The following is a 23,148-nucleotide window of genomic DNA, read 5'->3' on the forward strand; positions in this document are numbered from 1 at the left end:
CATTATTTTTGTACGTTGAAAAATAAAAAAAATATATATATATAATAAAGTTTATTTTACTTTGGAATTATACAAAAGTTATATCAACCCATATTAAAATTACATTGTGTTATACATGGGAGGGTAAATTCTATGGTGTGCGTTGGAGGTCCATATAGGTCTGTTTATTTTTTTTGGGGGGGTGGGGTGACACTAGTAACAGATGAATTAAATTTCCTAAGCACTTGGAGGACACCAATAATTGCATAGCAATGTCCCATCCCTTATGTAACTATTTTAATTAATGTTACCCCCAGTTAAGCACTTGATCCCCCCCCTCCATTTTCAAAATAATAAATCATTTCATTTTTATCTGTTTATCTTTACATTATCAGATGAGATCTTGTATGTCTATCTCACTTATAGGTAACAGATAACTACACAATTTTTAATTTATCATTAACCAATGTTTATTAAAAGCAAAATTAAAATAGAAAACTGAAACACATTTTTTTAAATCTTATTTTAGAAAACCTGGTATATTTAAGATTTTTGTATTTTGAAAAAAAAATGTCTAGCATTTGTACTTCTGTCATTAATGGGTTTCTAGTATTTCTTCATCTATTAGTCAGCTTAGTTGTGAAAATGTCTGATATTTCAGATATAATGGACCTAAAGACGTCTAAGAATTTGATATAGGGCTAGAATATCAACAGGTTATGTATCCTAGATTTTTAACACAGTTGTAGGTGTAACATCTGGAGGTTTAAGTATATTTGGAGAACAGCATTCATTTTTTTAGCCATGATTTCTCTAAGTCCTCACTATATTGATACTGTCCTGCATGAATATTTGATTTTTTTTATAATGGTTGAGGGAAACCAAAAGAAATGCTACATATCTTTTCCCATGCATTCACTTACAGTATATGTCCAGACATTTAGGTGTGGATTTATTTGGACATTTTCAAAGTTTTTAGTATGCTCAAATCTATGTTGGTGGTATTTTGATGTTTGATTGAATAGAGAAATGATTTTAACATTGTAAATAGTTGGGAAATATTTGTGCATATTGATTTCATATTTTGACATTTGTGTCCCTGATTACTAACTACTGCTCAAGCATTTTTTTTGTTGTTTCTCTAACTTTTTGCAGAGCCATTGTGCCCCCCTCCCCGATCTTTATGACATGGAGTTTTCAAGTCATTAATGTTACTAGTCTTTTGCTAGATTCAAACTTAAATTTTTGAAAGGATTGACCAGAGCATCAAAACATTACTCTTTTCAAATTATCTTATTGAAGACACTCTCATAAAAGCTCAATTTCTCATGAAAGAACTCGTCTCAATTCTATTTAATTGTATGATGTATTCCTTTGTACCATTGAAAGAAAAATACCTAAACCATATTTTTTCACCTTCAAAATTTGTTAATGTTTTTTATTTATATATTTTGGATCATAAAGAATATGTGCAGAATAACTTTGCTGGTTTGATCACATTGAAAGAATGAATGAGAATGTTTAGGTTAAAGTAGCAGGGCAAGGCTAATAAGTGGGCTAAAAAAACTTGCCAGATATTTGTTATTTGGAAGTTAATTTCTAAAAGTCAACCAACACATGATATATTAAATCTTTTTTCCATACATGAAAACTGGCTTTTTGATGGAAACGTTAAATTCTAGTTTCATCTATATCAAAAGAAGCAATTTTAACTGCCATTATATCAAGTTTTGTTTTAACTGCTGTTAAAGTATCTTAATTCAAAATATCTTTTAGAGTTGTTTATAGAGAATTTTTCTCATTGTATGTCACTTTAATAATGCTTTCTGATGATACAAACATTCCTCTCTTGCAATGACCGTCTTTCTCAAACATTTTTTGTAGGTAGTTCCTTTTTGAATTGAATTGAGCAAATTAGTGAATGCTGACTTTAAAAACTGCAATCTTTTTTGAATAGCATTTTTATAAATGTCCAAATAATTTTCCACTAATTTTTAAGTTCAAAAGTATATATTGGGAGGAAGGGTTATGTAAATTCTAATGACTAAATCATGAAGTTGAAAATTACTTTTCGTGTGCAGCATTAGTTAATTTTGGAACCATTAAATTTTTTATCAGAAAGTCATCTGAAGATGCTTTACTTTTAGTTTTTTAGGGTCGCTTTCATTTGATTGAAAATTTACATAACACCTTTTCTGCACCATATTTTAATGAACTTACAAAAATATGCACAAACCACTATAAATTTGCAAATGCAGATCACAGGAATCACCTGCACACTTGGTAATGGCAGACACCGGTGGTAGACTTTTTTTTTTTTTTTTTTTTGTGTGTTATCTTAAATAAATTTGTTTTTAAACCTCCAGGAAAAAGATGACAAACCTGATGGCCCTCTGCTTAATGCTCACCGTTCAGTCTACCTCGATAAACACCATGATTTGTCACTTCAAAAACATTTAAAAGACGATAGACTTCTACATCAATCACACACAAACCAAATTCTCTATGAGGGACATATTAAAATGATAGAACGTGGTGAAAACTTAAAATCTGCGTCTTTACTGAAAGAGGAAAAGCTCTCTTCACAGGTTTATTCTAACTCTGAGACTTTGGCTTCGCATCAACGGGCTAGTCTGTTACAACAAGTACAGGTGAAGCAGGAGCCTAATTTTAGCCTTTACGGCTACCAACCATACCAACACTCTTACATCAGTAGTGATCAGTTAACTTTACGTGGACTTACAGACAAAAATAGTTCTAGAAATGATCGATCTCATGAAGCATCCAATTTGTTACATCGAGAGTCTTCACCATCACTGAAACGAAAAGATTTGTCAGTGCCACCACCTCTCATTAAAGATGGCAAACCACACAATAGTGTCATTGTTGAAAACAAATGTAGAGATGGTGCAAAATCAGTTAGTCCCCACAGCTCGTTGTACGGTAGCCCTGCTGCGCCATCTTCAAAATCCATGTCTCCCACAACGCCACTTTCATATTCTGACAGGCTTTCTGAGCGCTCACTCGCATTCTCAACATCAACACCATCTGTGACCTATGGTTCTCCTCATACCAGCTCACCATCACCTCGTCATGTACCGTCTGCACATTCACTCTCTGCTTTCATCATTGCTGACAAATCTCGTTCTCAGAGCCCTCTTCAGGTAGCAAGTCCACAACAATTGTCAGCTGCTGTCATGCAACAACCCATTGACTATCGAAAAACACCCCCCAACACTCAACGGGGACATAGCAATTCTACAGCCAGCTCTCATTACAGTAGCAGTAATGTTCATATGTCTAGTTCTCCTTATGCTTGTAACAGTCAAGTGATAAGTTCTAGTGCGCGTTCCATAACGGTCAGTTCACCTCACATGTCACAGGCCAGCCAACAACAGATATCTGGTATGGTACATTCATACATGGTTCCGACACATTCGCTTGTCACAAGCAGTGCTGAGAGCCATCCCCATGGAGTTGTTCCCAGCTCTCATACCAATGTGATGTCCTCTAAAACGTTTTCACACACAAATGCATATACAACAAATACTCTTAGTATGAAACGAAAGCCAGTCAGAGACAGTAATATACGAAAAAAGATAAAACCTGACCATGTGTCAAAAATCATAACTCCCACATCTGTAAGCGTTCCTGTGACAACATCTCAAATCCTGTCCAACCCCTCCCCTTACACAACTTCCAGCAGTAGTGGGACAACGTTTCAAGCTACTGTATCCATTCCAGCCACGCTTTCTGCTACCACGACGGGTTCCAGTAAAATGCTGCCTGCGGCAAGAGCAACCGGTTATATGGATAGCTTCCGGTCTTTTGTAGAGAATACTGTACAGAATGCTTTCTTTCAAGACACTACAGATGTGATTCCTTCGAATCAAAAACTTCAGTCAAAAATAACAGAAACTGAACGGCAGGTGCCATCAGCGACTCTTCCCACAGTTGCTCATTCACAACGAAATAAAGACTGTACGTCCATAGTCCCTCCACTGCCACCTCCACCACCCCCTCATTCTTTGAACACTACGACGTCGATGATTACTACCACTTCATTAGCAACAGCAACTTCCCATGGTTGTAGCAGCAGCAATCCTGCAATCACAACTATGTCTGTTATGGCGACGCACCATGGCACAGTAACTGGCCTAGTTAACTACTCTGAAATCAATAGTAGAGGCTTGAATGGCCAGATTGACACCGACAGCGACACTTTAAGTGCTCCTAGTCCACCCCCTCCGGCCAAACCAGAGACATGTACATCACCGGGAAGGTCAAGCAACCATCCAAAACTTAAAAAGGCTTGGTTACAGCGTCATTCTGATGAGGATCGGATCAAAGAGCTAAAGCCTTTGAAAGAGGAGGACTCAAATAGTGTGGCTGAGAAAGGGGATGTTTTGAAAACCTGCTATGTGAACTGTTCTTACATCTCTCCGAGCAAAGAAGGGGGCAGCAAGTCTCCGATATCCGCCATCAGAATGGCCAATGGCAACGTGAAAGATTTGACTAAAGATAGTGATGAATCGACAAGTTCTGCATCTGAGACTGATGTACAGGTAAGAATAGCTCATTGATGTGTTTGTCTCTCCACAAAGTTAATATATATGTATAATCACTCTTTTCCACAGCACCTAACAACTAAATGAAAAGATAATTTTAGTTTTTTTTTTTTTATTATTATTATTATTCAATATGAAAGCCAGTATAATTATGTAACTAATTTGCTTTATTAAAGCACTTTCTAATCCGTCATTGTAATTTCGTGATGAAAATAAAACTTAGTCAAATCTCAAATACTTTGTTTCTTTCAGGATTATAGTTTATTTTTCCTTTGTAATTATGATGGCATTTTTTTTTTTTTTTTTTTTTTTTTTTTTGTATTATCCTCTTGATTTAAAAATTTGCTTACTTTGTAGCATGAAGATGAGAACCCTGCTTCCAAACGCCATCGCCAGGAAACTCACATGGAAGAGGTTGAATCTAAAAAATTAAAGACTGAAATGAAATCTGAAACAAACAGCATCTGTGATGAAGAACCTAAATATATAAGTAAGAAGAAAAATGCTTCTGCAAAAGCAGAATGTTTAAAATCAAAGGTGAGCACTTTGAATTTGGTGAAGTGTTCTTTTTAGATTTTGTTACTTTTTTTTTTTTTTATTCGCAATGAAAATCCTGTGGGATTCCATGAATTAGCTTATCGATTTAAAGATTTTTTTTTTTTTTTCTTAATCCATAAAGAATTTGAGTGTTTGCAGTTCAAATAATATTTAACAAAGCTTAAAATAATTGCCTTTCTGGCATCGTCACAAAGTAATTATTTCAGTGTAAACACTGTAGATTAATTTTTAATATAATTCTCTTTTCATTTTCATCTTTCGAAAGATGCAAAAAAAAAATGTTAATTTTGTTTTTGCAATTTTTATTTTTCTGCATAAAATACAGAATGAGGAAATAAAGATTCATCTAGCTAGCAGTTCTTAAAGTGTCATTTCTGAGGTAGATTCTCAGAAAATAGTCATTAGCTTTTTTTGTGAGGATTTCTGTTTGAAAAATTTTAGATCTTGCTGTTAGCATTTTCATTATTTTTCTGTCAATTTTCAAAACAAAATTATATATTTTACCCATATTCCTTATAAAGGTGGCTTTTCTTGCAACAAATCAAATTATATAAGTAAATATCTGTTGATTTAACATCAGGTTTATATATTGGTATATGTTGGACTTTTTCTCATTATCAATTTCAACAGTATGGTTCAATCACTTACACGATTAACATAAATCATTTTATCCATTCTTTGGATGATATCAACATCATTTGTATTTGGCAATAAGAATATCAACATCATTTGTACCCATATTTCTAACCCAAACTGTTTATCTTCCATTCTTTTCTAGAATATTTTTAACATTTTCTTAGACACAACAATAGGTCAATATTTGGTTAATCGCACATTCATCTAGCTAGCAGTTCTTAATAAATTGCCACTTTATCATCAAAGAGGTTGGGGTAGATTCTCAGAAAATGGTCATTAGCTTTTATTTTTTTGTGAGGATTTCTGTTTGAAATATCTAAAATTTCTGTTACAAACTTAACGTTGTCCTGACCTTCCTTACAAGCTTCCAACACTCAAATTGCACATCTGATAAACTTACGTTGGAAAACTTTTTAAAGGCTTAACACCCTTTCTGTTGACATTTCTGAACCTTTGAGATGAGGATTGGTTATTTGTGTTATTTATTCTGTCCAAATTCCTGACTTCCCCAGAAACATTCCAGAGTTCAACAAGCTACACCTCCAGAAGGTCGAAGGTTACATCAACCAAAACATTGTGGAAATCGCATTCATCCGATGAATGTAAATAATGCCCTTTTTGTTGCCAATCCAATCAGATGATGGGGACCATGTTCTTTATGGGACCATGTTCTTTATCAAGGCACTATTTTGAAGGGATTGCATATCCCTTTTTAATGGAGAGGAAAAAATAATAGAATTATTCAGTTTCTGTATGCTGTCACCCACTATAAAGTCAAACATTTTTTTTGGAATATACACGGAAGAATTCCAGTCACTTGAGATTGGGATAAGTAAATATACTCGCTTAGAGTATGGTTTTAAAAAAATGTAAAAGAGACATCTAAATTGATATTTGTGATGATTATTACCTGTAAATTTTTATAAAAACTTACTAAAAATGAGATTGGGATGAAATTGTTTTCAGTATGACTCAAAATAGAAAACTTAGTTATTTAGCTTGCTAATTATAAGATCCAGAGTTGCAATATGTTCTCACATGATTTGTAATTCTTAATTTTAAACGTTTCATTTGCTGCTAAATTAATCTTTTATTTTAACAGACATTTTCTTTGCTTTTAGGTTTCAGAATGTCAAGTCAAACAGGAGGATTCTGATAATTGTCCAGATTCAGATTCTAAAGATGATGCTATGGACATGGATAATTCACAGGACTTTGATTTGGCATATAAAGGAAAAGTTGAAAATCCTGGTTTTAAAGAAGACAGAATAAGTAAATGTTTTTTTTTTTTTTTTTTTTTTTTTTTATATATATATATATATATATCCCCTAGATTGTAACATCTACGATTTGCGAAAGGGACATTGTGTCTAGATTTATTTTGATCGACTTTTGTAAAATTCACACTATTTCATTCTGTCCTCTGTTTGGCTTTTTAGTATAAAGTGAAATTAATCAAAGCAAATGCAGTTCTTTGGCTTTCCTGCCAGGGACGTTCAGAAAGCAATTGACTTTGATCAATGCAGTGAAAACCGTCATATTAGACAATATCTATTCATTTGGAGATTTTTTGCTGGAAGAAACAAAACCAAAAAAAATTCTCCTGCAGCCAAAGTTAAGTGCAGGATTTCATTCCTCTATGGCGTGATGTTTGACCTCGTTAAATTTACACACCTGTGTGAACTCATTCATTTAAGTTTTTAATTGTTTAATTTCAACCATTCTCACATCTCTGCCTTCTTAGCATTGTGGTAAGATGTTAGGCTTCCACGTGTTTGCCTCAAGGATTCGGGTTCAAGCCTACCTGCCTACCAAAACTTTTTTCTTTTACACCTACAAACACCCAGGCAACGCCGGGCACCCCCGCTAGTATATATATAATATATATATAAGTGAACGTGTCTGTATGTGTACATTTCCCTACGCAATAACTCTGTCAATTTTTAGTCTACAAACTCGAAATTTGATTTACAGGGTACTGAGATTTGGGAAAATCTATGTGATCGTTTTCGGCCAGAAATTTGGTTGTTAAGGGGTCAAAGTTTAACGATTTGATCTTTGAGAACTTTACCAAATTCCTCCGACAATTTGAGGTCTAAACACTTGAAATTTTAGATATAGGTTCCTTGTACATGGATCTAACTTAATAACTCGATTTGAGCCCAAAACAATAAAATTTTAAGGGGTCATAGTAAGGGTCAAAGTTTAAAAAAAAATATATATATATATTTTTTAAAGGCATCCTCTCCTTTCGATTGTCTACCCTTAATTTAAAAAAAAAATGTCACTTCCTGTTTGGCAGTGGTCGTAACAGCATAGACGTTGGGGTTTTTCCCATTCTTTTCCTCCTTCTTACTACCACTTTTATTTTTTTTTTGCTCAACAGACACGTCCAAACACCCGGGCAACGCCGGGCTGAAATGCTAGTATATATATAATTATAAAACTCAAATGATCTTGTAACGATGTATGTAACCCACTTTCCGGTTGCGCATGCGCGGCGCACTGAAATATTAACGTTATTATTTCGAAATTATTATTTAACATGGGAAGAGTGGGGTTTAAAATAACTTAAACGTAATACAGAAATGAATGATGTAAAAAAAAAAAAAAAAAGCAGATATATCAAAATTTGAATTAGTGCACATTTACCTATAACTATGGCCAACCACTTATAATTCAGTAACTGTAAAAAAATTTTTTTTTTTCAAAAATAATCAATTATAATAAACAGAACGAATCATAGAAATCTATCTATATTCTTTTTTCATTTTAATATACTTTCATAGACATGTTTCTGTTATGTCAAACAAAAACTTTTCTTTACGTCACAAGTGTCACGCTCATACATGAATTCCATAGCTAATATAACATACTGACCCAACGGGTCACGGGTAGTCTAGTATATATATAAAAGGTAAAATGTATGTGTGTGCACATTTTGTGTATGTCCAGCAAGGACTTGAGAGGGGGTGGGGGCTCGGTCTGGTGACTCCTTAAAACTTTTTATATAATATCTAAATCATAATATCTACGAGTTACGAACGGTCGCGTCTATCTTTAATTCGCCCAACTTTTACATGCTATTTTCGAGATTTTGTTTGTCTCTGCGTCTTCATTTCGCTTTTGAGTATAAAAAGTGAAACTGAATCCGCACTATCAATTCCCTGGCATTCGTGGCAGGGATGTCCACAAAGCAAATCGGCTTTGATCAATGCAGCAAAAACCGTTATATCAGACAATTGCTTTTCAAATTGACACTCCCATTTTTTATCTTGGGTTGGAAAGAAAAGCTGCCTTGCAGCAAAACTTAACTGCCGAATATGTTTGACCTCATTTAGTTTGCGCACCTGTCAAGTTTATAAGCCATAAATTAAAACAGTTTTCACTTCCTCTCTCCCCTCGTGGTCGAAAGGTCAAGTTTTTTTCTCTCTTTTCCACCTTTGCGTCAACACTTCAGGTTCGAGCCTAACTTTCTACCAAAACTTTTTTTTTTCTTTTACCCCTCCAAACACCAGGGTTTTTTTTTTTTTTTTTTTTTTTCCCCCAAAAAAAAAACACACACACACCTACAAACACCCGGACAACACCGGGCACCCCCGCTATATATATATATATATATATATATATATATATATATATATATAAAAATAATGTGTGTGCACATTTTATGCATGTTCAGCAAAGGCTTTTTCCGCAGGGCTTCTTGGAGGGGGAGGGGTACTATGTCTTAGAAGTTTTTATATACCGTCTAAATCATATCTAGGATTTGCGAACGTGCGTTGCATCTAGATTTATTTACATTACTTTTATAAGATTCGCACTATTTCGTTGTGTCACCTGTTTGTTCGGATTTTTAGTATAAATAAAGTGAAACTAAATTGAAACGGTGTGTGTTCTCGGCTTTTGCACTGGAACGTCCAGAAAGCAATCCGCTTTTGATCAATGCAGTGGAAACCGTTCTATCAGACAATTGCTTTCATTTGGACACCCCCATTTTTTATGGGAAGCTGGTTTGCCATCTTGGTGAAACAAAGCCAAAACAAACTTGACTGCAGGATTGATGTTTGACCTAATTCGAGCCCCCCCCCCCCCCCCCCCCCCCAAAAAAAATTTATTTTTCAAACACCTGGGCACCGCCGGACCGTTCGTATTGCACCACGGTTTTTTTTTTTTTTTTTTTTTTTTTTTTTTTTTTTTTTTTTAGAAGTTATAACATTGTTTTTATAATATTTAAACAGGCTTATTACTTTGCTTTGTTTTCACAAAACCTGTCCCCTCGTGACAACGACCATCTGACGCATGCGTAGAACCGATGTCATGACCTGATTTATTTTAAATAATTGAAGAACTGACTAAATTTCATGTATGTCGCGTTAGCTCAGTTGGTTAGCGCGTTGGCTCATTATCTAAACATTTTGCGTTCGAATCGTGGTGTAAGATGTCTTTTTTTTTTTTTCTTTTTTTTTTTTTTTTTTTTTTTATATTGAACCAGTGTTATTTAAGCCATTTTTCACGTAACGTTCGTTTTTCTGTTTTTTTTTTTTTTTTTTTTTTTTTTTTTAATATTGGAACAGGGTTATTTATGCCATTTTTCAAAGAAGTTCGTTTTATTTATTTATTTATTTTTTATTTTAAGAAATTTTAACATCGTTTGTCTGCATTACGTTAATTTTTTTTTTTTCTTTTTCTTTTTCTTGCTCAGCACACCTTGGCAATGCCAGGCATCCCCACTAATGGGCGCAAGCGTTTGTGTATGTCCACAAGTATTTTTGTGTCGATTAGATTTCGGGAGAAGTTTCGCATACATCCTAGATTGTAATTTGACTTGCAAGCGGACATTTTTTCTTTTTTTTTTGTTTTAAAAATTCCCTTGTGTTGAGTTAGTCTTTTTCGTATAAATAAAACAAAACTAATCAGAGCAAATGCAACCGCCCGGCCTTCCGGCGGGGTAATATCTTTTTAATACTGAGACAATTACTATTTATTTGGATACTGCCAGAGTGTCCCCTTTTTTTTTTTTTTTTGAAGAGCTGGTTTTTCTCCACATTATAAACGACCTTGTGTCTAATTTGTTTTTGTGGGGAAGCAAATGAATACCAAGACAGACAGCGGAAAGCTCAACTGGCCCTTGACCAGGTTTAAAAGCAACTTTCATTTCTGCGCCAGCGCCTATGATTCTCAAGTTAATTACCAACTCCTTGAATTCACTGTGCTCTTTGGCATGATGGTTCGCGAGGAAGATTAATTACCTTATATTTTTTTTCTTTTTTTTTTTTTTTTTTTTTTTATTTCATCCTTGTGCCAATATCCTCCGCCCGAGTAAAATTAACAATCCCTTTAATTAACTATCCTCTTTTCATGGTACGGGTTCAAGCCTACTTGCCTACTACCACTTTTTTTTTTTTTTGCCTCAACACACACCTCCAAATGCTGGGCACTCCCGCTAGTCTATTATATAAAAGGCAAAATGGGTGTGAGCGTTTGTGTATGTCCATGAAAGGCCTTTTGTGTCGGGGTTCAGAAAGCTTAACTGGCCTGAGGCCAGGTTTTAAAGCAACGTTCATTTCTGCATATGCGTAGTGACTCCTTTGATTCTTAATTACCAGTTCGTTATCCTCTTTGACCTATTGGTTAGCGAGGAAAACTAATTGACTAATTACCTCACGTTTTTGAATTCGATCCCACTTCTTTTTTTTATTTTTTACTGTTTAAGCTTGCCTGCCTGCCTACGACCACCTTTTTTTTTTCAACACACCTCCAAACACCCGGGCAATGCCGGGCAACCAGGCTTGTATATATAATAAACATTGTTCATTCGTTGAGAACATCAAAGTTTCAATGGATTTACATCTAGGAAACGAAAACTATACAACCATTTTATATATGTATATATATGAATAATTAGGTTTATTTGGAAGGTATTGGAAGATACATATAATCTTCATAGGTTTAATTATTCCTTAGCTCATATATGCTGCTTGGAAAATAATTGCCATAAGGATTATCTTGTATTTGTGTAAAATAGTTTTTTTATAGTCTGTTTGTTCTGATTATATTTACTTGTGATTTGTTGTATTCTCTTACTTAAAATAAGAACGGTCAACATTCGCAGGATGCTGATAGTCCACTTTGTTGGCTATCAATAAGTACCTATCAATCATGATTGTTACCTTCATAAATCAAGCATTTCCAGACCTATTTACAAACATAGAATGTAATCCCAAAATTATTCCATCAATTTTATAAAATTACATTAATTTGTATTTCTCTTGAAATTCTATTGATATTCATGTTGAATGTTGAAATTAATAAATTTTAATCTTCTTGTGCTGATGAAGAAAATTATTACTAATTATTTCGCGTTAATTTTGTTTTAAATGTTTAATTCAAATTCTTGGTGCCTTTTTAAATGTCAATGAATTGAACATTTTTGTTCAGATATTAATTTCCAAACTACATGTAAATTAGAATGAAATCAATTTGATTTCTTCTGAAATATTTTTAATTATTTTTGTTAATTTAGACATTTCGTTTCTCACTCTAGCTTTTGATATTTTTTTACTATTTTGTAGGTGTAAATGCCTACCATCACCCACCGCCAAAAGCCACTGTTGCAACTCTAAAACGGACTGGAGAGCCCTTTTTACAAGATGGAGCTTGCCGGGATGTTACTCCAAAATTAATGAAGTGTCGTGAATGTCGTTTAACACCGAATCAACGGAGTAAAAAGTTACCAAATATTTTTTGTCGATTCTATGAATTCAGGAAGTGAGTTTGGTTTTCTTCCTAAAAATTTCAAATGCCTTTTATTATAAAAAATCTCACCTGTCTAAATGTATGTTTGTATGTCTGTTTAAAACTTCCGATAGAGGCGACTGATTTTCACAAGATCAGTATCCTCAAGCTCGACTCTTCAGACGACAAATATTGAAAAATTGGTCAAAAACATTAATTCCTTCATCCTGGGCAGTTTTCTACAAGGACGTTTTTTTTTTTTTTTTTTTTCCCCTTACAATTTTTGCAAGTCATGTAACCTCGCGTCAATGACATCACATAAAAGGCGTCCTTTCGACCGGCCGTGACATCGCAACCACAATAGGCACATCGATAAACTGTTCTTTTTTTCCACCTCCTTTTTCATTGGTGCATTACGGGTTCGAGCCTGCTTACTACTTTTTTTTTTTTTTTTTTTTTTTTTTTTTTTTTACGCATACTTCCACTTTTCCGCCTTTGTGTCACAGGTTCAAGCCTGCCTGCCTGCTAAAACTTTTTTTCTTTTTTTTTTTTTTTTGCTTGCTCAACACACACCTCTAAACCCCTGGGCAACGCACCAGATACTCAGGCTAGTCTATAATATAAATCTCACCTGTCTGTTTATGTTTGTATGTCTGCCTAAAACTTTCAATAGAGGTGATCAATTTTCACAAGATCTGTATTGTTTTGAAGCTCAACCCTTCGGACAACAAATGTCAAAAAATTGGCTAAAGACATTAATTTTTTTCACCCTCAACTGGGCCCTTTTCTACAGGGAGAGGTCGCTTTTTTTCGCCGATATTTTTGAAAGTCATCCCCTTTTCGGTTGACTAGCCATAATTTAAATCTTCGCCACTTCTGGTTTGGCGATAAGCGCAACAGCAAAGACGTTGGGTTTTTTTTTTTTTTTTTTTTTCTCCACATATTCTTTTCCTCCTTCGTGGTACGGGTTTGAGCCTGCCTGCTACAACTTTTTTTTTTTTTTTTTCTTAACACACACCTCCAAACATCCAAGCAACGCCAGACACTCAGGCTAGTTTACTATAAATGATTGAAGGCCATAAGTTTCTATTAAAAAGATTTGATTTTCTTGTAAACTGATTTTTCAGTAATATTCTTCTAAATGAATGTGAATTAAAAAAAATTTTTTTTTAAATACTACTTCTATATCATCAAAATGTTTAAATGAATAATACATGTTTTGAAATCGTCTATAGCATAGACAAACAGCTGAGTCGCTTGCAAGACTTCTTTAAATGGTCCGTAATTGTTTCCTGTTATGCATAATTTTATCCTATTTTCCAATATTTTTGCTGAGAGTAATAATTAAGATGATTTTAGTTTTAATTTAAAAAAAAAAAGAAAAAAAAATCTCCTTACCTTAAACATTCATACTTCTTGACCTAACACTTGTGAATTTAAATAAGAACTTCAATGATACCGCAAGTTTGCATGAACAAGGGTGAGCACCATTTGCCAGTCTAGTTCTGTCAGTATCCTATATCTCTACAAAGCTAGCATTTGCCCATGCATGGAGTATTGTTGCCACAGCTGAGCTGAGATGCCAACTGCTAATCTTTCCCGTGTAGACACGGTCCAGAAAAAAAGCATTTGATAGATCCCAAAATTTCTACCAAGCTCTAACCCGATCCTATTGGCTCAAATGTTGCATACCTGTGCTTGCTTTACAAGTATTTCAATGGAAAGTGTTCTGATGAACTTGCTGCACTTGTGCTCCTTCACACAAATTCTCCTTCGATACCTTTTAAAGAACCAAACTGACAATCGGCAAAATCTCGCTCCTTTAAATTCAATAAAATAATTTTGATTTAAAAATTTATAAAACAGCAGGCACACACTTGGCAAATTGATTTTCTTTTTCTTATGTCACGTTAAAGATAAATTTCCATCAGAATTACCAAAATGTTAATACCTACAGATATGAATAAATGCTAAAGTTTTGTTTAGTACTTACAACTAACTCGTACATGAAACGTTTATTTACCATTTTGATTTCAAATATTTCAAGTAGAAAACTTTGCGAAGCGAAAACGAGCTGATAAATCTAATTATATATAATGAGAGCCCATTTGTTTTACTTCATCATTGGTAGCTTACAAAATATCCACTTTCCTTTGTAGAAACTTTGATATGCTTTACAAAATGTATTTCTGTCAAATATAATTGTATCCTACTTGAATTATTTTCAATGATGACTGACAAAAATGAAGTAGCAGTAACCGATCATTTAAGATTTAGCTCTATCCCAGAAGCAATCTTGTGTGTGTGTGTGCGCGCGCATCAACACCATGTCTGGATAGTTAGCTGTTATCTATTGATTAGTTAATTGATTTGTCATTTATAATAGTTTTGTATTTTATTTTTAGGTTGCGCTATAGCCAGAAAGGCTTCCTGATGATTGCAGGGTTTGCAGAATTGTCTGATGCTTACAAAGGTGATATTAAACCTTGGGAACCAGAATTGCCAGGTAAATAACAGTATAAATCTAATTAGATTAAGAAAACCTTGGTTATAAAATATATTTGAGCTTGATATTTACTAAGTAGATTGAATGCTTAAAAAAGACAAATTTGAAGCTTTTGTAAAGTCTGACCTGTTAACAAGATCTTATGAAATTCAAAATGGTTAGTGGGCCAGTGTCTTATTTTGGTCATGCCTTTGGTCAAGTTACTTCATAATAAACAAAAGATGACTATCTTGCACAGCCACTAATCATTCAAATTGGATTCACGATTATATTTTAGATGCAAAGAAACTTTATTTTTTATATTTTAAATAATTTTACATATGCAATCAAAAAATAAGAGTAAAATCTGGATTTTTTTTTTTTTTTTTTTTTTTTTTTTTATCCCCCCTCGGGGTGGTCTCATAAGAATTCAAATTGAATGAAATTTTAAATTATATTTTAGAATGGAATTTGTTAAACATGTGTGAAATTAAGTTTCATTATTCTAGCAAATTCTTGTAGAACAGTTATTGAATGTTATTTGTAATGTTTTTTTTTTTTTCTTTCTATGATCAGAATTTTGGGAATAATGCTATTTCGTCTTATAAATTCTTTTACAAATTTAAAAAATGTTAACATGTTTGTGTTATTCAACTTCTAAAATAAAAATGGAAATACAACAAAAAAAAAAATCTGAAAATAAACGTAGCACTTTAAAACAATTGCTCATTTGGTTTTAAATATAAGCTGAATTAAAATGTTTATTTTTATCCTAGAAAATTCCTCAGTTAATATACATTTGTTGATATTAGATTTATAAAAATTAAATTTAGTTAAATTTACTTAATATTCCAAGTATGTTTTCAGCAAAGATGTCTAAATTGGTTTTTATCAATCTTTTTAATTTTGTATTTGATTTGTAATTAATAAAATGATTATAGAATAAATCAGAAGTTGGCAACTTCTAGTTCGCAGGCCACATCCAACCCTCAGGTGGTTTTCATCTAGCATACCAACTTAACAGCTGTATTCTGATTATCAAATTAGTAATAGGAATGTGGTAGCTTGATTCAGATTAATCCATTAAGGACACAGTAAGCCCAAAATAATTTGCGAATGCCACCAGTATGTTTTTAAAAAGGAAAAGAAAAATTTTGTTTAATTTTTAACCAAAAAAAACAAAAAAACTCTGATTAGATATGTCATAAAAATGTAATTTGGTGTTACTATCATGCTGTATTATTCTGACACTCACATGAACTGCTTTAAAAATTTTGTAACGAAGCATAATGGAGTTTTAAAAAAAAATTAAAACTAAAGCGATTTTCTAGATTAATCTGCAAATAATTTCTGTAAGTTAAGCTATTTTGTTATTTTGAATTTTCATACCTATATTATATAGTTCTTATTTATTCAATCCAAGTGAGTTGCTGATTATTCTATTTGTTTTAATGCTTTTTCTGTTTTCAGTAAATGATCCTCAGATTGATGAAAAGATGTCAAAATACATACTCAGTAAAGTTGGGGACAAGTTCTGCGAGTTGGTTGAACAAGAACGAGAGGCCAGGTCTTGGGCTGGTAAAGAAGGTCAGTCAATAATCACATAATTTACAATTCACCTTTTTGGCCTTCGGGCCAAGATCAAACGCTCCATCTGTTCTGATGCTGCGCTTCATTTTTGGTCTCTGTTAATGGAGAAATCCTTCATGACTGATACATTTATTTTTGTTGCTAACCAGAATGCCTCAGTTTGGAGGCCCTCCCACACATATACATTAAAAACCAACCTTGTGTATAACACTTCCCTCGTGAGGAAACAAGTAAACAAAAAAAAATCGACTTTTTCAACATTGAAAATTTTTAAATTTTCATATATAATTTAGTTCCATGGCAAATTTAGATTTAAAAAGTATTAATCTTCAAGAAAAACTATAAAGAAAAATCTTAAATATATCTGAAGTCTTAAAAAAAATTACTGACATAAACTGAAATCTTTTTATACTGAAACAATTTTTATTTTTGTTCCAATCCCCTTTTTATAGAGTTGAATTTTCTCAACATTAAAAATAAACTACCCTGTGAATAGAAACATGTTACAGTAACATAAATATTAACAAGCTTGATTCATTGTTGAAAATTCTATTTAGGCCAACTTTAAATCTGCCATGCATGTAAATCAGATGAATTGCTTATTGAATTATTATGAATTATTATTTTAAATATTAGTTAAAAAAAAAACTTATATACTTGTGTTCCCACATAATCATAAAATGAAAACAAGAAAAAATTCATAGTATTATACAAACCCTTTTGCATTAGATTGCAGAATTTTTATTTTATTTTAATTTTTTTAGCTCAAATTGCTTGGAAGCGTGCTGTTACTGGTGTGAGAGAAATGTGTGACGTATGTGACACCACCTTATTCAATATCCATTGGGTCTGTCACAAGTGTGGCTTTGTGGCCTGCCTTGACTGTTATAAGACTCGCATGAATCGGTCCAAATCTGACAATGAGAAAAATGATGAGACAGGTAAGTTGCGGTTTATTTTCCTTCAACAAATTGTTAAATATTTTTGCAGAAATTCTCTGTATTTTATCCTGTTCAGTTGTCTGTTAGAATATCTTTAAACATATCTTTATATTTATTCCTGACACTATTTTATATGTAACTAGCGGGGGTACCCGGCATTGCCCGGGTGTTTGAAGGTGTAAAAGAAAAAGTTTTGGTAGGTAGGTAGGCTCGAACCGAATCCTGGAGGTTATTAGGCTGAGGACTTACCGCCACATTACGATGGCGGAGAACTGAGATGTGTGAAATAAAATCATTAAAAAGTGATGTGACAGGTGCGTATTTAATGAGGTCAAATATCACGCTACAGGGAATGAAAAGCACTTAACACTTATAAACACGCAAGTGGCAGGTGTGCGCCGAATTTAATTCCACACTGAGTTTTAACTGTGGGGTAGTTCTTTTGGGTTTGTTTTTTACCCAACTTTGTCTGATTTTGCTTACAAAACTAGTTCCCCCTTTATTAAGGGAGTGTCCAAATGAAAGCAGTTGTCTGGTATGACTATGAAAACCTACATTGACTGAACGTCCATTGCTTTCTGAACGTTCCTGGTACAAAGGCCGGGAACCGCTACTTAGCCTCAGATCAATTTTGCTTTTATACGAAAAAGCCCAACCAACACGTGAGAAGCCAAAATAGCAATAATTTTATAAACGTCGAGCTAAATAAATCTAGCCGTTATGCACATTCGCAGATCGTAGATATTATCTAGGGGGGTATATAAACACTTCTGAGCGTTAGTTACCCCCCCCCCCCCCCCCAAAGCCTTTTGCAGACATACAAAAACTCGTGCGCGCGTTTTGCCTTATATAATGTTACTAAACCAGCGGAAGTCAAATGTGTGTAGTGTGAATTAAAGTTGCCTCTTTTCTAAAAATATAATTTAATGAAGTTTTAAAGTATTTTATATTGAATAGTTTTGAAATTGTATAGTTTCAGCATATTACATTATTAGTCACGTGAATTTTAGCTTTTTTTTTTTTTTTTCCTCCCCCCTGAGCACTAACATCCCTGATTTTATTAGATTCCTTAACTTGACTGGTGCTACCAGATCAGGCTGTCTATTGGCTTCCTGAGACGAAATGCCCCTACATCGATTTTCCGTTTTTGTTTCCTATTCTCTTTTGTAAAACTTAATTATGTTCTGCAAAAACAAAAACAATAGCCCCCTTCCCTTTTTTTTTCCTACTTCCCAACCCCGTCAGTGGGGCATTAGAATACACTGACTGCCCCCTTGCAGAGAGTAAAAGTCCCTCAATGGGGCCACCTGTTGGCCGTAGGTGGCATCCCGTAATGTCTACGAAAAGGATCCTGGTGGCTGAGCAACTGATACCTAGGGAAATAAAGGTATCAGTTGCAACACTCCACTTTGGCCTCGTACTGGGCCAGACGGGCGATCGGAGAGGCCCGATCTGATCAATCGGCTGGTCACGTCTAGCTCACCACTTATACGCATACAATCTACACCAAATCTAAATAATACACAACACTTCCCCATCAATACTGATCCCCAAACAAGTGGTGAAAGCGGTGGCTGAGGGTCAATTGTATATAGTGAACAAGGACTAGACATGGATGTTTTTCTCTGATCTTTCCCATATTTTACTTGGATGGGAGAAATTAAGATACACGAGTGCTCGAAGCCTACATTATGTACAAGTATATCATACCTGTAACCCTGTTGTAGCCAGGGCGAATGGGCTTCCCCCCTGTGCGCATCCCAAGTAGGGCTCCAAGGTGGGTGGGGAGCAGGGATGATGAATTAAAAAAAAACGAACCCAATATGAGTTATAAAAACCCAAGTAAAAAAAGATTTTTAGACAGTTCGGACAGTGACACGAATGAGGAATCAGATAACTATCCAAACTTCATAGTAATGGAATCAATTGGAGAAGTGCTTTTAACCAAACTCTCCCCCTTCAAGATAGAAAAAATACTATCAGAAAGGGTCAAACCTAAACTAGTGAAAAAATTAAGAAATGGTAATCTTTTGATAGAAATTCTTACCAAAACACAGGCAGATGAACTTTTAAAATGGAAACATTTTGACAATATAAAAATAAAAACGTACCCTCACAAAACACTAAACATATGCAAAGGAGTTGTGAAAAGCCCTGAACTTTCACTTTGCTCCATCGACGAAATCCGTTCAAATCTAAAAGAACAAAATGTAACGGATGTCAGAAGAATTCAAATTAAAAAAAATGGAGAAATGATAAACACACACTCATATATATTAACCTTTTACCAACAAAAAATTCCACAAGAAATAAAAATAGCCTATGAGAAACTAAGAGTCGAACCATACATCCCCAACCCACTGCGTTGCTTTAAATGTCAAAAGTTTGGTCATCATCAGGACCGATGTACACGCCAGCCAGTTTGTGGAAGGTGTGGAGAAAACGACAATCATATCAACTGTCAAAAAACTTATAAATGTGCCAATTGTACAGAAAATCAGTGCCTACTCCAAAGACTGTGAAATCTGGAAAAAAGAAAAAGAAATTGTTAAAATTAAACACTCATTAAACATCACCTACCCAGAAGCGAGGAAAAAGGCAATAACAGCTAAATATTCCGAAATAACCAAAAAGAATATTCCCAACACAAATAAACACAATGACAATTATTGCACAACAAACCTCGATATTAAAATCCAAGACCTCACCAACCAAATCAAAATATTGATAAATACAATTGAAGAAATGAAAAAAAACTCACTGGAACCAAAAATCGAAACGCCACACCCAGTAGACCAGAAACCAATCCAAAAAAACAAACCAGAACCAAACTTAACTAAACAAAAACTACAAATAAACCCACAAATTCCCCTCTCCAGTAGCTTTAAGATATTGGAGATCGAGAACTCTGAAGAGCAGAATACCAACAATAAGGAGAGTCCCTTAATCCCCCACAAGAGTTCTAATATAAAAACAGATAACAACAAGCAAAAAAATAAAGATTCTCCAAAAACATCCGAACAGACAAGAACAATAAATGGGAAAAATTCCTCAAAGAAAACCAGCCCCACAAAAACCAAACCACGATCTCGCTCAACATCGAAAAGCAGAGATAAATCAAGCATAAAAGCTAACAAACCAATTGAACACAAAGAACCAGAAGCCATGGAAACAGAAACCGAATCTACCAATGATAAAAAGCTCACAAGTGCTCAAACGCACATGAAACAGTCCAATGATTCAAATACAAGAACTACAGACCAAAATAAATTTAAAACCTCCTTGGAAACAATGGAAATAGAAGACAAAACTTCTAAACCCCCATAAAAAAGAAAACACCCCTATTCCCAAGACAAAAGGGAAATCAAATACATAAAATCTAAACTATGGCCAACAAAATAATGCAATGGAATTGCAGAGGTATAAAAGCCAACCGGAATGAATTACTTCTACTGATATCCGATCTATGTCCCACAATAATATGCCTACAAGAAACCTTTTTAAAACCATCTGAAAATATCAATCTTCAAAGTTTTACTGAATACAACTATACAACAAATAACCCAAATAGAGCTTCAGGAGGAACATCCATTCTCATTAACAAAAACACGGCACAAAGCCAAATAAATCTACAAACTAACTTACAGGCAATTGCTGTCACAGCCACCCTACATAGAACGGTCACAATTTGCTCCATTTATCTGCCTCCAAACGACCCCATAGATGAAATCGAAATAGAAAAACTCATCAACCAACTCCCTCGCCCCTTCTTATTATTAGGCGATTTTAATAGTCATAATGTTAGTTGGGGATGCTCAAACACAGATAGAAAAGGAATCACTATAGAAAATATTATCAACAACAACAATCTATGCATACATAACAACAAAAAACCAACGTTTATTCACTCCGCTACAAATTCGTCCTCAGCAATTGACCTCTCTATAAGTGATCCTAGTATCTTTATAGATTACAATTGGACAGTGCATATAGATACCTGTGGAAGTGACCACTTCCCAATAACTTTAGAACATTTTGGTCCTGAAATAATCTCAAAAATTCCTCATTGGAACCTTAAAAAAGCTAACTGGAATGAATTCAAATTACTATGCAAACACAAACTCCTACCTGAAAAATGTGAGAAAGACCCAATCACTCACTTTACAGATACCATTATCTCAATAGCAGAAGAATGTATTCCTAAAACAAAATCATCAACCAAGTATAATCGTCCCTGGTTTAATAATGACTGTAAAAAGGCTATCAGGCTACGATGTGCTGCATTAAGAAAATTCAACAATCAACCAACTACTCAGAATTTAAACAACTTTAAAATATGCAGGGCTAAAGCACGCCGAACAATAAACGAAGCCAAAAGGGAATCATGGAAGAATTTTGTGTCTAAAATCAATGACACCACCAAAGACAAAACTGTATGGAATATGATTCAGAAAATATCAGGAAAAAACACCAGTTCCTCTCTCAACCACCTCTGTGTAAACAATAGTAAAATAACTAAAAAAGAGGATATGGCAAACCTGCTTGCAGATACTATTGCAAATAATTCATCTTCTAAAAATTATGATAAAAAATTCCAGATCTTTAAACAGGAATCAGAAAAAACCAAACTGAACTTTAAAAGTAATAATGAGGAAGAATACAACAAACCTTTTACTATCCATGAACTAAAGGATTCATTAAAAAAAGCCAACAACACGGCTGAGGGACCTGATAAAATAACGTATGAATTTCTAAAACAACTACCAGATGAACCATTAAAGTATTTACTTTCTATTTATAATGACATCTGGCTCAATGGCAATCTTCCAGCCATATGGAAACAAGCCACAGTCATTCCTATACCAAAACCAGGAAAGGATGCATCTGACCCCTCCAATTATCGCCCCATAGCTCTAACAAGCTGTGTGTGTAAGATCATGGAGAGAATGGTCAACACCAGGTTAATTTGGTTTCTGGAAACAAATAAAATAATAACTAATTTTCAGTGTGGCTTCCGAAAACATCGTAGCACAACAGACCATTTAATTCGTTTAGAAACTTTCATCAGAAATTCATTTATACAAAAAAAGCATATGACTGCTATTTTCTTTGATCTTGAAAAGGCGTACGATACCACATGGAGGTATGGCATCATGAAAGATCTCAAAGAAGCTGGAGTGAAAAGAAGACTACCCATCTTCATCAACAACTTCATTAATAATAGACTATTCAATGTCCATGTAGGAACGTGCCTATCGGACATCAAGGAACAGGAAACGGGAGTTCCACAGGGAAGTATTTTGTTGGTAACATTATTCAGCCTAAAAATTAACAGTATTGTTGGATGCATAAACCAAGGCGTGGATTGCTCTCTATATGTTGATGATTTTTTAATTGCATATAGCTCAAGACATATCCATATAATTGAGCGTCAACTTCAACAATGCATTGACAAAATAAAAAAATGGACAACTAAGAATGGCTTCAAATTTTCCATTAACAAAACAAAATGTATGCACTTTTGTCAACTAAGAAAACTGCACCCAGATCCTCTTTTAAAACTAAATGATATTCCGATTCCTGTTGTAAATGAACATAAATTCTTAGGGTTAATACTAGACAAAAAACTTACATTCATCCCTCATATAAAACA

At 34.0% G+C, this 23,148-nt stretch overlaps 1 protein-coding gene across 3 annotated transcripts in view; it reads left to right on the top strand.

Annotated features, from left to right (window-relative positions):
- The window catches only part of LOC145245926 (uncharacterized), a 472,493-nt gene that overhangs the window by 440,694 nt on the left and 8,651 nt on the right, over nt 1–23,148 (top strand). For 2 of the 3 annotated variants that reach the window (XM_080107667.1, XM_080107668.1), the window contains 7 exons: nt 2,346–4,544; nt 4,905–5,084; nt 6,863–7,013; nt 12,317–12,512; nt 14,885–14,985; nt 16,435–16,551; nt 17,319–17,495. In XM_080107667.1, the coding sequence (XP_079963793.1) occupies nt 2,346–4,544; nt 4,905–5,084; nt 6,863–7,013; nt 12,317–12,512; nt 14,885–14,985; nt 16,435–16,551; nt 17,319–17,495 (3,121 nt within the window). The remainder of the gene's footprint in view (nt 1–2,345; nt 4,545–4,904; nt 5,085–6,862; nt 7,014–12,316; nt 12,513–14,884; nt 14,986–16,434; nt 16,552–17,318; nt 17,496–23,148) is intronic. The other variant, XM_080107669.1, reaches the window with a different exon arrangement.

The sequence above is a fragment of the Euprymna scolopes genome, chromosome 23 (genome assembly GCF_053919585.1).
Source record: "Euprymna scolopes isolate OS-2025 chromosome 23, ASM5391958v1, whole genome shotgun sequence".
NCBI lineage: Eukaryota > Metazoa > Mollusca > Cephalopoda > Sepiida > Sepiolidae > Euprymna > Euprymna scolopes.